Source organism: Euleptes europaea, chromosome 15 (genome assembly GCF_029931775.1).
Source record: "Euleptes europaea isolate rEulEur1 chromosome 15, rEulEur1.hap1, whole genome shotgun sequence".
Lineage (NCBI taxonomy): Eukaryota > Metazoa > Chordata > Lepidosauria > Squamata > Sphaerodactylidae > Euleptes > Euleptes europaea.
Window position 1 is genome coordinate 28,812,057 of NC_079326.1, and position 16,384 is coordinate 28,828,440.

General features: G+C 43.5%; 1 protein-coding gene across 5 annotated transcripts in view; it reads left to right on the top strand.

Moving 5' to 3' along the window:
- FMNL2 (formin like 2) overlaps window positions 1–16,384 on the top strand; it is a 248,757-nt gene that overhangs the window by 134,248 nt on the left and 98,125 nt on the right. For all 5 annotated transcript variants that reach the window (XM_056861347.1, XM_056861350.1, XM_056861348.1 and 2 more), the window contains exon 2: window positions 11,624–11,707. In XM_056861347.1, the coding sequence (XP_056717325.1) occupies window positions 11,624–11,707 (84 nt within the window). The remainder of the gene's footprint in view (window positions 1–11,623; window positions 11,708–16,384) is intronic.

Genomic DNA, 16,384 nt, shown 5'->3' on the forward strand with positions numbered 1-16,384 from the left:
ATTCTAGGTGCAAAGTAAAAGATGTGTATTTTACAGAAAATAATGGAATAATATAATTACAGCAGAAATTCAGTAGTACAGAGCAGATATCATGAGCAAGACAGACACGTAAGGGTATTTCAGCTGGAGTTACATGCATACGGTAATAAGTTTTGACAGGAAACTAAGATTGCGTCAGTGGGTAGCTCAAGAACCAATTTCCAAAGGAGTATAGCTCAGTGATAGATCAGTTATCTGAAATACCATGAACAGAATATTGCTTTATCACAGAATTAGGGACTTAAAGTGTTATTAAGAAAGGGGGTGTACAACACTAATTTCTACATGGATGGCACTCTTGTGTAGGAATGAACTTGCTACTTATACATAATAAGCCCTTTTTATGTTATAATCACATATTTATAATAATTATAAAGTTATAATCACATGTACCAAGAGGATGGCAACTGCGCTGAGGTCCTCCCAGTATGTGCAGAGTGCAAGTCAATGCATTCAACAGAATGGGACATCTAATAAGGATTGCAATAGGACTAAGATTTCAGAAATCCAAAACAAAGCAGAAATCTGAACAAAGCATTGCTATTGAACATGGTGTGTTAAACAAGTGGGAAATGATTTTCATCAGCAGAAATGCAATGCAGCAGTAGCAACATACAGCAACAGATAACACATACTGTACACAGTAGTAAAGTCTACAGACCCATTCCCTTTGTTGAAACATCTTCCTAAACCATTCTAGTATAATATAGTCCTATCACCTTTATAAAAATGCCCTCCTGAACAATTCTGTCTTAGTTTGCACAATGGCAGAAGCATGGAAGTATGTGTATGGATTACATATGTATTTGCCGTAATATGTGAACATGGCTACTGTGGATTCCCAGGGTTTACCACAGGTACACAGAACAGTTTTCATGCACATAGGATTATCATATGAACGATAATCTATATGAGGGTAAATTGTTAATAATCACTTTACGGAAGTGCTTTCTTAGGGCAAACACAACCTAATATATGTCCAAGAGCACCATCTAATGCATTGCTAGGGAAAGCTAATTATATTTTAATGCATACACAGGGAGGTATCATTAACTAATCTGGATAACTTAATAACCTAATGGCTATATCTGGATTCAGTCTGAGTGGAAATTCCATATTACAAATAAAAAATCTGCCTATTACATCTTTATCCAGTCTTTCCCCCAAGGGACTTGGGGTGACAAATTTTGTTCTCTCTTCTACATTTTGTCCCAGCCTTAAAGTAAATTAGGCGAAGAGACTGTGGCTATCGCAATGTCACTCATAGTACAATCCTAAGAGCACTTTCCTGGAAGTGAACCTGACTGAACTGAGGATTCTGAATATAGGATCCTGCCAAGGATTGCTCTCTTAATTATTCAAGGTCTCCTTGTTCCATGTCCAACACTTTAACAGTTTCACCCTCATGAAAAACGAGAATAACTGACATGCATATTATATGCGTTTTGGATTCCACCTTGGAATGGCAAACGCTACTATAAACAGCATAGATAACAGTGTCAGAGTCACTAAATAAAATACAGCTGCTCAGGATACAACAATAAAAATATTATAGCCAGATGTATTTGCATAGGTCATAGAAAGAGAAGATCTTTCTCATACAGCTGGGACACTGGCAAAATAAGTTCCTATTGTCAAGAGAAAGGGATATGTGCAATATAGGGAGTGTCTGTGAAGTACGGCAGGAGCCCCATGGCGCAGAGTGGTAAGCTGCAGTACTGCAGTCAAAAGCTCTGCTCACGACCTGAGTTCGATCCCAACGGAAGTCGGTTTCAGATAACCGGCTCGAGGTTGACTCAGCCTTCCATCCTTCCGAGGTCAGTAAAATGAGTACCCAGCTTGCTGGGGGTAAAGGGAAGATGACTGGGGAAGGCACTGGCAAACCACCCCGTAAACAAAAGTTTACCTAGTAAACATCGGGATGTGACATCACCCCATGGCTCAGGAATGACCCGGTGCTTAAGCACAGGGGACCTTTACCTTTTACCTCTGAAGTACACTGAACCTCAAAGCACCCCTAGGCCCTTGCATTGCACAAGCCTGTTGATTTCAGTGAGTTCTGACTTTGAGAAATTTTCTCCCTGGCCTTGTGCTGCTCTAAGATCACGGTTCAAGGTGATTTAGTGGTTCTGTTGCCAATAGCAATGCTTTACATAACCTTGGTGCTTCGTGTAGTCCTGGAATGCTATTTAGATCCTCATCTACTAGGAAGGATTAAAATAAGACCCCTCTCAACAAAATCACAGGTAAAAAAGAACTCTGGCTATTGTTAACAGCCTTCCATCTACCATGCGGGTTAGCAGTCGGAGTGGAGAATGAGAAAATTTTTGTAATTTAAAAACAAGGTAGAACAAGAATTGTGGCCTGAAGGGAAAACATTTGCAACGGGGAGAAAAATAGTGAAGCAATATGCTCCCATAGGAAAGCGGAAAGCACCACAAATTTATTCTCTCAATGAGTCACTTGCTGGAGCAATGCAATGGGCAATTTTCAAGAGGGGGGGGGACAGTAAGAGTTAAGAATGCAATCATTTCCTGCCTTTTTACCTGTGAAAATATCTAGTTCATAGGTCAATGTAGATAGCAGAAAGGTGTGACCGATAAGCTGGCTTCCTTAAATGGTGCTGAACTTCTAATCACATTTTAGAAGTGTGAGATTCTAGAAGAAAAAGGCAAGGGAATTCATTGATGTGTGAATTTTCAAGGGTGGCAGAAATCTTACTTTCAGATTCTCTAGAGGGGTGTCTCTCTCTCTTCGAAAGGGAGAAAAGACATGTAAGATTCACAGACTGCTTCTGAATATGTTCAATCAGAAGTAAATTTCCCTGAGGTTAGTGAGGTTCTCTTCCTAATAGTTCCGCTTAGGACTGCTGCTGTAGGCTTATTTCACATACAGTGCACAGGCAAACTTTCACCTACTATGCACAGGTTTGCAATTGAGTCTGCTCAATGGAGAGGTTCAGCTAATCACAGCTCCTTGACAAATGTCCCTAATATGATACACATGATTGCAAACACGTTGGTTGCATTCATGCTTTAGCTTTGTAATTCCATCTTTAAAATTTCTCAGGTGCCCACCTAAAATTTTAGGGTTCAGTAGTCCTGTGACCTAGTAGTCTTACAGCGTTGCGCCTCGGGGCTCTAGACTGATGATATAGAGAAAGTAAAACAGCAGTTCAACTCAAAGGAGCCGCTTCCACATCTGTCCTTTTCAGTGGGACTTGGGCAGAATCAGTGCTCAGTGGTTTGGAGCCAGGTTGGTGTTCAGTTGGAGGTGATTGAGCTATAACTCTGACTACCAATGTTACGCAACTCCAGGTAGAGTAATTACAGGAAGAAACAGACATCACACTATAGATGTCTTCAGGATAGTATATGAATCATTCTGACGCAAAATTAAAACATAACATTTTCTTGGTGGGGTTGAAGGGCATTACTGTGAGACAACTGAGGGAAGAAATCCAGTGACATTAATAAAATGGTGATGTAGCTAAGAAGATTGTCCAAATGTGTTTTGAAAAGTACACAAGAACAAGTTGTGGGGGACTGCAAGGACTCCTGGGAGGGATCTCATTTCCCTCCTCAGTCCCCTCCCCACACTATTTCCTCTTTTCCTTTCCCTGACAGCACTCACAGCTTTTCCCCTTTCCCTTCTTGTGGTTTCCTAGCAACCCTGAAATGGCCGCTGAAAACTCATACTGTATTCTTTCAAGTTATTGATAAACATTTACTTCTTAAAGCTACAGACTTCTTTTCTGTTCTTTGGATTTTTTTTAACCCCCAGTATATATTTTTAAGAGTTGACATTTTTCGGAAAACCTGGGGCTTCTCTGTCTGTCATTAGTCCCGTGGTGTGGATTTTTTAATCTACACTCTGAGGCAAGGTTCGGCATTAGATATAAGATAAAGTGCATTTTCACTGCATTTAGTAGTGTTTTTCTTATTAATTGAACACCTAATGTGAATCACTGTAAGGAAAAAAATTGGCTTCTGGGAGACTAGATGAGTGGGTGAAACTCCCCCCTCCCCAGGCTGGAAGGAGTGTTGTGGCACTGTAGTAACCATCTTTCCCCTCACTTGACAGTGGACATGTTTTAAAGAGTATTTTGCAAGGCTCATCTACGCTGTTTATTCCTGTATTGAGTGTTTTTAGGATCTTGAGGTGTAATTTCTTTCGTTCAGTCTTGTGTCACTTGCATTCCACCACTTTGGAATTTCAACACTGTTGTAATTCCAGGTATGCAACCAATGTTGCACTTCCTGTTCAATATTTGTATGGTTATGAAAGTCAAGGTAAGCGATTGCTAAATCTCATTTGCATTTTCTGTTTTCTGGCAAAAAAGTGGTAGATCTTTTAATGAAATGATATCCTGGTGATTGTAATGTTGAACAAATGAGATGTTTTTTTCCCTCGTGAACACCAGCTTGAAAGCCTGAGGCAGAAATGATCAGGGGGTTTCTTCCCATCAAAAAGAATTTGAAAACTGGGATCCTCTGACGAATCATTGAACTTACACTCACAATCCTTCATAACTTTCTCCCCAGTGTATTATAGTATCCCATTTCTGAAGTAGATGAAAACACATGTGATTTTCTTTATATGAGTTCAAGAAAGTTGTATAGCACTGAATAGACAAATTGTTCCGTGTTGTATTTCACTAGATACCTGTGGAAATACCGCTGGCTTCTTCTTGATGCATTAGCAAATTTCATTGTGGAATATGTCCTTGCAAGCTTCTTGTTTCAAATGCCTGAGGAATTTCCTTCCCTGATTCTCCAGATGTATACACAAATGTGCCCACGCGCACGCACGCACACACAACTTAGTACACAAAAATCCCTCTTTTGTTACTCGGCCTTCTAAATAAAGCTGAACTACTGTTCTTACTTCTCAAAGAAGCATATACTAGGAGGCCAGCAATTTAAAAACTTTCTCCTCTAAGAGAACCCTTTTTGGTATCAGTTTGTCTGTCAAAACCCCACGAGTCCTTGCCATCAATCCCTTGCCTGTTGCAAATACTGTATTTTTCGCTCCATAAGACACACTTTTTTCCTCCTCAAAAGGGGGGGAAATGTCTGTGCGCCTTATGGAGTGAATGTGTGTGTTAACTGGAGTCGAATTGCCGAGAGGAAAGTGCTGGGGTTCCTGTGTCTGTCCGGCGGTCTGTCCGGCGGAGCTCTGCTTCCCCCTGCTGCAGAGAGGAGGCTGCTGGGGTTCCCTTTCATAAGGTTGCCTCCCCTCCAAACCCCGCCCCCGAGCTCATAAGGGTTGGGCCCTTTCACCTGCTTCCGGGTTGGGCGGTGGTCTCTGGACGCGCTGCTGGCCCTGCCCTCCCCCTGGCCGCGCCCGGCCGATGCTCAGCTGGCCGGCGGGGTGCTGCGCCCTGCCCACTCCTGCGCCTGCTCGCTGCCTCCGATGCGGCTCCCGGTTCCCACCCGGTGGCCGACCTGAGGGTCTCTGCACGTTTCCCCTCCTGGCTGGTGTCCTGCGGAGGGGAGAGAGGGAGCGGGTAAGCCTGCGTCCTGCCTCCCCGGCCTCCCCCAGGCCCCGGCGTCAGCCTTCCCCCCATCTTCCCTCACTTCACCGTTTGTGCCAGGTGAGACTGGGCAGCCCTCCGCAGAGGGGAGAGAGGCATCTGCGCTACGTCCCGCAATCCCTGCCGGAGGGTCCATCGCGGGACACAGAATATATTTTTTCTTGTTTTTCTTGTTTTCCTCCTCTAAAAACTAGGTGCATCTTATGGTCAGGTGCGTCTTATGGAGCGAAAAATACGGTAGTTCTTTTCAAAAATGACTGTTATTTAAAGTGTTGTTATATACAGACATAGGTGGGGCCGAAATCCAAGGTAGCTTTCTGCCAATGCAAGACCCTACCAACTGCAAAACAGGAGTTTCTTGTCTTCCCCCTCTTTCTGCAACCCACTGAGCTCCCAAAAGGGTGCCCTTGTAAAACAGAGGACCCTCAGGAGACAGGAGTGTGGTGAAATGAGGGCCTGCATTAAGAAAGCGGAGTGAGGGTCTGCAGTGAGAAAGCAGAGTTGGAGAAAATTCCTCGCTTTCTCTGGTAGAAAATGACCTTTGAATTCAGTCTCTTGAGCTGAAAAAAGAAGTCTTATCATGAGGACTTTCACTTTGTCAAACAGAAGTATATGTACAAACAACTGAAATTATTCAGTTATTGGTACCCTAAAATTCAGAAATGACATATTAAAATGTATAATATTTAATGCTCAGACAACACAATAGAAACATATTAGGTAATAACTTCCTTATGGAAAAGCCTTTGAGAAATAGGGAGCCTTTGTATTTGTCGAACAACTATTTACACAAGAGATAAAGGAATACATGCCTGTAGCTGGACTAATTTGGTGGGTATGTTTTTCCATTAGCACAATGCATCAAATCCTTCGATATCCCAGAATTCTTTCTGGGGATCAGCTGCTTTCCAGCGCTGTGCTATCATCACAGTGCAAATTATTCTGGGCCATATTTTAGGAAGCATTCTCCATTAATACTGGACATTGGCCAAACCTACTGGGCTTCTCTGTGGCTCTGCATGAACTAAGAATGTGATCCAGAACGTTGCACATTTGCAGGGCGAGGACAGTAGAGCTGGGTAGGTTGCATTGTGGGGAAGCTTCCCTGCCATTACCATTACTGCCACTAAGGAACACTTAATAATCTTCCGAGGAATTTACGGGTTGTGCAAGACGCTGTTTGGAAACCTCTATTATGAAAGAATTTTCTCTACTTGAACGTTGAGTTTGAAAGAAACTTGTGTTTCAGAAGTCCATAACCTCATTTGTGGATTGCACCTTTGGAACTCAGCGTTTGAAGCTACTCCGAAAGGTCTTTACTGCAATTGATGACCTTTGCCCTGTAATGTTTAGACAAACCCGTTTGTATCCATTCGGGCATTTTATTGGTGATGGTAATTGGCCATTGTTTTCAATTTTGAGTCTTTCTTTATATGTGAAGGGCCATATCAGTGCAGGCACAGATTAGAGCCCAAGTATGTAAATTATCTCCTTCAGTTTGCATTCAGTGACATTTTAAAATCAGAATGTTGCCCTGCTGTTACAGTAAAAGAGTACTTCATTAGCATTTTAATGACATTTCAAGATCTCTTTTTTAAAAAGCCAAAGCTTTTAAATATAGGCATTTAGCTATTCCTCTGCCAGGGTAGGAAAGAAGAGGCATCTTGATACACAGGGCAGTAGAGTTCATTCTGTATCTGCAGTCCCTAACTCCTACATCTCAGGAAACAGAGTGTTCAAGGCAAAAGAGTTTTTAATGATTTCAGAAGAGTAGTTCATCAACCTGTGCCTTTGATAGTGGAGCTGCACACTTTTTTTCCACTTGCAGGACTCCCATGCCTTTAAAACTGCTCAGATCAGGGACATATTTAGTAGGTGAAAGTATTCCTAGCGCAGCAAATGTCTCACCTGTTATAGGTGAGATTCTTGATTGTGGGTGGTTACTATGATATAGCCCTGACTTGGATGGCTGAGACTGGCCTGATCTCATCCGATCTTGCCTGGTAAGCAGGATTGGCCTGGTTAGTACTTGAATGGGAGGACCACTGAGGAAGTCCAGTGTCACTGTGCAGAGGCAGGCGATGGCAAGTCACCTCTGTTAGTCTCTTGTCTTGAAAGTCCTATGGGCTCGCCATAAATTGGTTGTGACTCGACTGCACGTTCCACCACCACTATGATATAATGTAGGATGTAGGGATGTTATTTACATCCATGTCATGAAAAGCTTCAGTTGACATTTTCACACATTGCATACCTAGTAAAGGTACTGGACATTTTTTTCTCCAGGCATTTGGCAACTCTAGTGGAATATTAGTTGGGAGCAGCTGGGAAGCTGGTAATGTTTCTTGTGTTGTCTGCCTTCAAACCACTAAGACCAGGTAATATTACCCGGTCTGGCCACTGTTTACTATTTACTTACTGCATTACCTGAAATTCATGTTTAGCTTCATTAATATGACTACTGTGTTATTGTTTTTTCACTCTCTCTCTGTCTTACAAGTGACCTGTATGTTTTATAAGGTCATTTAAGGGCATCTGCTTAACTAGTGGCTTCAGTATTCACAAAGGAGAGTGGCTACTTCTTTTTTTGGTTTTGGTTTTCTGTCTTTGGATGGTCCAGGCTAGCCTGATCTCGTCAGATCTCAGAAGCTAAGCAGGGTCAGCCCTGGTTAGTATTTGGATGGGAGACCTCCAGGGAATACCAGGGTTGCTGTGCAGAGGAAGGCACTGGCAAACCACCTCTGCTAGTCTCTTGCCATGAAAACCCCAAAAAGGGGTCGCCATAAGTCGGCTGCGACTTGACGGCACTTTACACACACACAACTTTGGTGCATCCTGTTTGCCCCCAACCTCACCACTCAATCCAATGAAGTCTGCATTTACAAGTCTCTACAAAAGGCAGAGTTGGAGCTCTCTGCTTTTTTTTTCTTTTGTACTGAACATACAACCTTAATGAAGAATCCTTGAGAGTTCAAAAAGTTTGCTCACTAAATTTTGTGACATTTTGGCCAATCCTAATTTAATATTGCCCTGACCTGGATAACCCAGGCAAGCCTGATCTTGGCAGATCCCAGAAGCTAAGCGGGGCCAGCCCTGGTTAGTACTTGGATGGGAGACCACTGAAAAGTCTACGATTGCTACAAAGAGGCAGGCAAGGACAAACTGTCTCTTGTCTTGAAAACCCCTTGAGGGGTTGCCATAAATCAGCTGCGAGTTGACTGCAATTTATACGCACACAGTCTAATATTGGGCTACTTTTGTTTTTGAAACTTTTGTATGGATCAGTGTCACTACTTCCAACCTGTTGTATGTGGGCATAAAGTTCTCACTTGCTTTCCTGTGCTTTCAGTTTCTTGTTTGTTGTTTTTTCCTCCTCAGACAAGTTCTGATCACCGTCTAGCGCTGGGTGTGTGTAGAATCACTGCCACCAGTTATTAACCCCCCACATCATATTTGAACCACACAATGTTGCTCCTTTATCTCATGCTTGCCCAAGCTCCCTGTGTTTGCATTTTTAGATCATGTGAATGTCCAAGAGATAACTGGCTCATGGTCGTTCATGATAATGATACTTTGCTGAAGAGAAACAATAGCGGTTGAAAGCTTGTTGTTGCAAAAGGCTGTAGCATAGTAGTAGGGACATACATTTTCCATTCAAAAGGTCCTGGATTCAGTCCCCATCTTCTGTGGTTAAGAAGGATCTCAGGAAGCAAAGCCGGGGAAAGACCTCTCTCTGCCTGAGACACAGGCGAGCTGCCACCAATCTACTCTTAGACATTACTGGGCAAGATAGACCAATAGTCTGGTTCAGTATTAAGGCAGGTTCATACATTCAAAGAAGGGTTTTTTAATGTCCTGTCAATCTGCATTATCCTCTGGCCTCTCTCCTTATCCTGTTTTTGTCGTATTCCACTGTCAGGCATAGACCGTGACCTCTGTGGGCAGTGGGCAGGGATGTTGATATCTTTGCTCCTGGAGAGCCAGCATGGTGTAGTGGTTAAGAGAGGTGGTTTGGAGCGGTGGACTCTGATCTGGAGAACTGGGTTTGATTCCCCACTCCTCCACATGAGCGGCGGAGGCTAATCTGGTGAACTGGATTTGTTTCCCCATTCCTACACACAAAGCCAGCTGGGTGACCTTGGGCCAGTCACACTCTCTCAGCCCCCCCTACCTCACAGGGTGTCTGTTGTGGGGAGGGGGAGGGAAGGTGATTGTAAGCCGGTTTGATTCTTCCTTAAGTGGTAAAGTCAGCATATAAAAACCAACTCTTCTTCTTCCTATTATTCTATAAAAAGCCATGTACATTGATTGGGCTCTTTGCTGCGCTGCTCTAGGCTTTTTAAGTAAATTGGGAATGGACAAACGATGCCATGCCCAATTTTTGCACAACCCGCCTGGCTCCTGTTTCTTCTCCTTCACTCCAGAGGAAAAAAACAACAAAGAAGAGGGATCTGGACACTCCCTCAAAGCCTCCATGGGGATGGAGTGAAGCTAAGCACAGCTCTCAAAATGGCAGAGCTGAATTTCTTATTACCCCCTCCCAAAATTTAAAGAATTTTTTGTTTGTTTGTTTCTTTACCAAACTGGTTGTAGTACTACAACACTCTTGGAAAAAGAGAGAGAGAGAACCTTTTAAAGGGTTGTAGGGAGGAGGGAGGAGCCCCGTGGCATAGAGTGGAAAGCTGCAGTACTGCAGTCCAAGCTCTGCTCACAACCTGAGTTTGATCCAGACGGAAGTTGGTTTCAGGTAGCCGGCTCAAGGTTGACTCAGCCTTCCATCCTTCTGAGCTCGGTAAAATGAGTACCCAGCTTGCTGGGGGTAAAGGGAAAACGACTGGGGAAGGCACTGGCAAACCACCCCGTAAACATAGTCTGCCTAGTAAACGTCGGGATGTGACATCAACCCCATGGGTCAGGAATGACCCAGTGCTTGCACAGGGGACTACTTTTACCTTTAGGTTGGAGGGTCTGCAATAGGGAGGAACAAAGGAGCGGGGATGGCAGCACAGCAAGTGGCATGGTAACAGGATGTGTGGATGCTGTTTCTTCTCTGTTTGCAGCTGCTGCCATGGGAAGGGAGCAGTTTCACACTCCTGTCTTGGAAGCAGCCTTGAATGCTTGAACCATGAGTGTTCCTATCTGCTTTGCTACAATCATTTACCATTGCACAGTAGTAAGTGGGGGGGGGGGAGGATTACCACAAGTAACTCATTACTCCTCTGTCCTCTAAACCTTTATAGAACCTGAAACTAATCCCATTTGCTTCATCTGCTCTTCCCTGACAGTTCTCTTTTCAAAAAGGGCAAGAGTCCAGTAGCACCTTAAAGACTAACAAAAATATTTTCTGGTAGGGTATGAGCTTTCGTGAGCCACAGCTCACTTCTTCAGATACAGCTAGAATGTGAATCCATTGGTCTTTAAGTAGAGGAACAGTATGTAAATGTGAATAGCAGGCTTGATTGGATTAGGTGTGATATGCAAAAGAGTCTGTGATGTCCAGGGGAGAGACCCACACCCATCTCTCCCCTGGACATCACAGACTCTTTTGCATATCACACCTAATCCAATCAAGCCTGCTATTCACATTTACATACTGTTCCTCTACTTAAAGACCAATGGATTCACATTCTAGCTGTATCTGAAGAAGTGAGCTGTGGCTCACGAAAGCTCATACCCTACCAGAAAATATTTTTGTTAGTCTTTAAGGTGCTACTGGACTCTTGCCCTTTTTGACTACTGCAAACAGACTAACACGGCTACCCACTGTGAGTTCTCTTTTCAACATCCTTTTTGTGGGACGCTCTGTTAACCAGGAATTCAAAAGAAAGCAATTGACGTTAATTACAACCACATTGAAGGCAATGGCAAACCACCTCCGCTTAATCACTTGCCTTGAAAACCCTATGAGGTTGTCATAAGTCAACTGCGACTTGAGGGCACTTTACACATGCATACACAAAAGCAGCGTGCTCCGGCTTGTTCTTGTCAGACCCCTCTCATCCTGAAGCCTGCTGTGGTCACCCATATTTGCTTTCTCTTTCTCTGCAGAATGCAATGAACTTGCCTCCTGACAAAGCAAGACTACTCCGGCAGTACGATAATGAGAAGAAATGGGAGCTGATCTGTGATCAGGTAAGAGGTGCTTTTTTTTCCAGGCAGCTTCTTTAAGGGACCTATCTAACCTGTCTAAATTAGCAAATTTTCTCCATCTAAAGAACACAACTTTACTCTTCCTTCTGCTAAAGTTAAGGGAGAAAAGGCTGAGTTACCTTGCCGCTATCTTGAGGAATTCAAGCTGGGAATCTCTGGGCCGCTTGTACAGAATTTAACAGATAACCCCTCGGCTTTGGTCCAAGTAGCTCCCTGTAAAAATGGGTGTATTTTTGTGGATTCAGAGGGAGGGCTGGAAATGATAGAGAAATCCAATTGACAATTAAATGTGCTGTCATGGAACTTGATGGGATGGGGGAACAAACTTCACGACTCTGAATTCCTTCTGTTCCTGCATAGGTTTGACCTACCTAAATTAGTGGAACAGTTTACCAAAGTCAGGTCATGCCATCCTCTTCCCTAGGTCTAGCAAATGAAACTCTTAAAATGTAGTGGTTGCTGCTTTAAGAGATGGAAATAGTGTTCTGCTGGGCAGGAAGCCTTCTCAGGGAGGGCCAATTAGTGAAGACCTCTCTATCTGATATAGGGTACCATCTGAGGCTGGTGGTGGGAACAAGCTGTTTGTCATTGCATCAACGCACTAAATCACATCTGGTGTGAAACTGGATGGGATTCATTGCATCAGGGTGATGCCCTAGGATTCAACCAAAACTCCATGGACAAACCATAGAGTTTTGGGTGAATCCTAGGGTGTTGCAATTATGCAATTACTTCACTTCTGGTTTTGGATCAGTAGAGACCTCATGCATCGATGCAACACTAAATCGTCCGCCCTTTCCCCCCTCCACCTTGTGGCAGAGGACGGGTCCAGGGGCTTCCCTAATCTGATAGCTAAGAAAGACTGTTTGCTGGCTCCTAGTTGTGTGTGCCTGCCACAATGTGCAGGATTCAGGTTCTGACATACCACTGCAAACATCACTTTTTGAACATATGCGTGCTTTGTCTGGAATTACCATGTGCCTAATTTAAGACACTCAGCCCTGGAAAAGGATTAGCAGTAATCCCAACTGGAGGAGGAAGTAGGTGCTTCACAGTGGTTAGTGCTGTAGAGTGGAATTTGTGATATGTCTGATGGTGAAGAAAGCTGATAGGAAGAAAGTAGATTCCTTTGAAGTGTGGTGTTGGAGGAGAGTGTTATGGATACCGTGGACTGCCAAATCAGTGGGTTATAGATCAAATCAAGCCTGAACTGACCCTAGAAGCTAAAATGTCTAAATTGAGGCTATCGAATTTTGGTCACATTATGAGAAGACAAGAGTCACTGGAAAAGACAATCACGCTAGGAAAAGTTGAGGGCAGCAGGAAAAGAGGAAGACACAGCAAGAGATGGATTGACTCAATAAAGGAAGCCACAGCCCTCAATTTGCAAGATCTGAGCAAGGCTGTCAAAGATAGGACATTTTGAAGGACATTGATTCATAGGATCGTCATGAGTCAGAAGTGACTTGATGGCACTTAACACACACACACTGTGATGGTCAGGAAAGGTGCATTCTGCCTATATCTGGGAGAAGTCAGCAAAGGGTATGACTTTTGGCTGTAAACTCATACGAATGGCAATGACTCAGACCACAGGGCATGTCAAATGTAAAAACCCTATTGAAAAACGTCCTATTCTTAATTTAGAGCACATTCTGTTTTTCTTTTTCTTTTTTGTAATATTTATCTTTGTGTTGACTGGTATGGGATAAGGATGACATTACTGTCTGGACTCAAGCCCAAATGGTACTAGGTTAATTTAAGCATGGTTTCTTGGCCTTTACTGAATTCTGGTTGGACTACATCCAATTCCTGATGGTCAGAATTCCAGATCTCAACATGCCTATCTCAGTTGGCAACCTTACAAGAGACTTGACTGAATGCTGTTTACTTATGACTGTATTTCCAGAAGTTAGACCACCAACACAGTCCTATGTCATATGCTTGCTCTGGTTCTACAACATACAGAAAGGAATGATGACTTTTACTTGTCTAAAGATTGATGAAATTGCTCCTAGATTATTACATTCAACCTGAGAACAAGTGGGAATATGAGCTATTACCTTTTAAATTTTGTTGTTTTTAGTAATGCACTTTAATCACATCTATTCCTGGCCTGGGTAGCCCCAAGTTAGTCTTATTTGTCAGATCTCAGAAGCTAAGCAGGGTCAGCCCTGGCAAGTATTTGGATGGGAGACCTCCAAGAAATACCAGGGTTGTGATGCAGAGGCAGCAATGGCAAACGACCTCTGGACATCTCTTGCCTTGAAAACCCTATGGGGGTCGCCATAAATCAGCTGTGACTTGATGCCCCCCCAATCTGGTTCAAAGAGAGGAGGAAATTAATGGTTGGGATCCAGCCAGTTCCTCACCCCCACTAAATCTTGGTCAATTGCGCTCCTGTTTACAGCCCCTATCCTACATGTTTCTCATCCATGCGGGTCCCTGATAGACTTTCTTGGTGGTCAAATGGGACCCCTTCCTCTCTTTTTCACCAGTGGACAAAGTGGTTGGACCTGACTAGTTGCCTCCATTTGTGGAGACGAGGTGTTCTTGGATTCAAGGCTACCAGTCAAATAGGGGACACCTGACAACCCTAGCAGGGCTTGATTTTAGATTAAAAAACCAACAGGCCACATTCAGACATCTAGACTGAAGCAGATTGCTTGCATTTGGCATGTTTGGAACTTTGCCATTGGGTTTACACTGAGGCGTACCCCAAACTGTACAAATAGTACATCAAGCTGTAGGATGCGCCCTATATTTCTCCCCAGAGTAGGTTGTCAGATCACCTTGGAGAAACATTGCAAGTTCAGAACCAGTAGCTTGTGTTCTTGATCTTCTACGCCGAACATTTAAAGCATTGTGCTGCTTACAGTTACAGTTTACAGAGACACTGTGGCAAATTGCTTAATCTGCTGTAAGTAACTCATTTTCTTGGGGCTGTTTGCTTACAGTCAGTAGGAATGCCTCTGTGAACCGTGAGCTTTGCCCTTGGTTTCTATACATGGTGTTTAGCAGCAGGATCCAGGAAGAATGAGGTCACTTATAGGAGTGGGGCCTAGCCACTGTCATTCACACCTCTGAGTCAATTGGACTCCTTTACAGCGCAGGCAGCTCTGCCAGATAAGGATCTGTAGTCTGGAAGTCTGCAGATGCCGTGATAACAGCCCTGAGGAAGACAGGTGAGAATTTAAATCTGGAGAAAGTGACAGAGACGTCTGAGTAACACTTGTGTATTTTCCTAGTGGTGTTGGAAACACCTTTGGCTCAGAGCTTTTTCTTTTTTCCCTGTCAGAAAGAAGCTATTAAATGGCCCCAGCTGTGAGTTTCTTACATGAGAGAGGATCGCAGAGCAGGACCAAAGTCCTCTTAGCTTCCCCTGTGCCACTTCCTCGCATCTCTGTGAGGGCTGTAGGATCTGTAGCGCTTCCGTGATCCAGTAGCCCATCTGCTGCTGATCTCTTGACTCTTGGAGGGGTTGTTAGCAGCGGGTGTAAATTAGAGTCGCCAGGATGCAGACGCCTCATGAAGAGATTATAATGAAGCATATGGCGCATTAAATATTTATATCTTTTACCGTGTAATTATAGCCAGGCAATTTAACCATGGTTAAAGCCATTTTTCCAAGGATAGATTCTGTGTGTCGTGTATGTCTCAAACGTAATACAGACAGAGACTCATCTTGTTTGGCTCTGACAGATTTACCTTAGTTATGCCTGGATCTGAATTGGGGTTAGGATGCGCAAGGCAGAGCACAAGAAAGGGACTGGAAAAATAATATATATTATTTTTCCCCATCTGGTTTTGAGTCACTAGCCAGCCGAAGGAATTCATGACCCCTAAGACTGTATTTGGACATTCTAAACAGGTACAAGTGTGAAAAGAAGCACAAGTGAGTTTACTCTGTTAATGTTGCAGCTCAGTTATTATCTGGAACTAGGTGAAGTATGCATATTATACAGTGGCCTGGTTTTCTCTCAAGAAAGAGTTAAACTACAGCACCTGTGTTAATGAAATTAAATCAAAAGACTTTCCGTCTAGACAGTAGGAAGAATATCCTAACAGTTAGAGTGGTTCCTCAGTGGAACAGGCTTCCTCGGGAGGTGGGAAGCTCTCCTTCCCTGGAGGTTTTTAAGAAGAGGCTAGATGGCCATCGATCAGCAATGGTGATTCTATGACCTTAGGCAGTTCATGAGAGGAAGGACTTCTTGGCCATCTTCTGGGCATGGAGTAGGGGTCACTGGAGGTGTGTGGGGGAGGTAGTTGTGAATTTCTTGCATTGTGCAGGGGGTTGGACTAGATGACCCTGGTGGTCCCTTCCAACTCTATGATTCTATGAATGGGAGACATGGTCATTAATCTTGCATAGGAGGAGAAGGTGTCCCAGGGTTTTCTACTGTTTCTTCAGCAAATGAAGTCTGTTTTGGGGAGATGTTCAGAAGTCTGTATAAAGAGGAGGTAAATCTGGTACATATACATCTTTGTACAGATTTCTGAACATCTCCCTAAAACAGACTTCAGTTGCTGAACCATTGTTCTAGTACACTCATAAGTCAGTGTATATCACAGCTGCGCCAGAACAATGGTTAGGTAGAGTGGTGAGGAACAATATGCCAAAAGAAACAAAGGTCTGTTCTTGGTTATAAATTATAATCT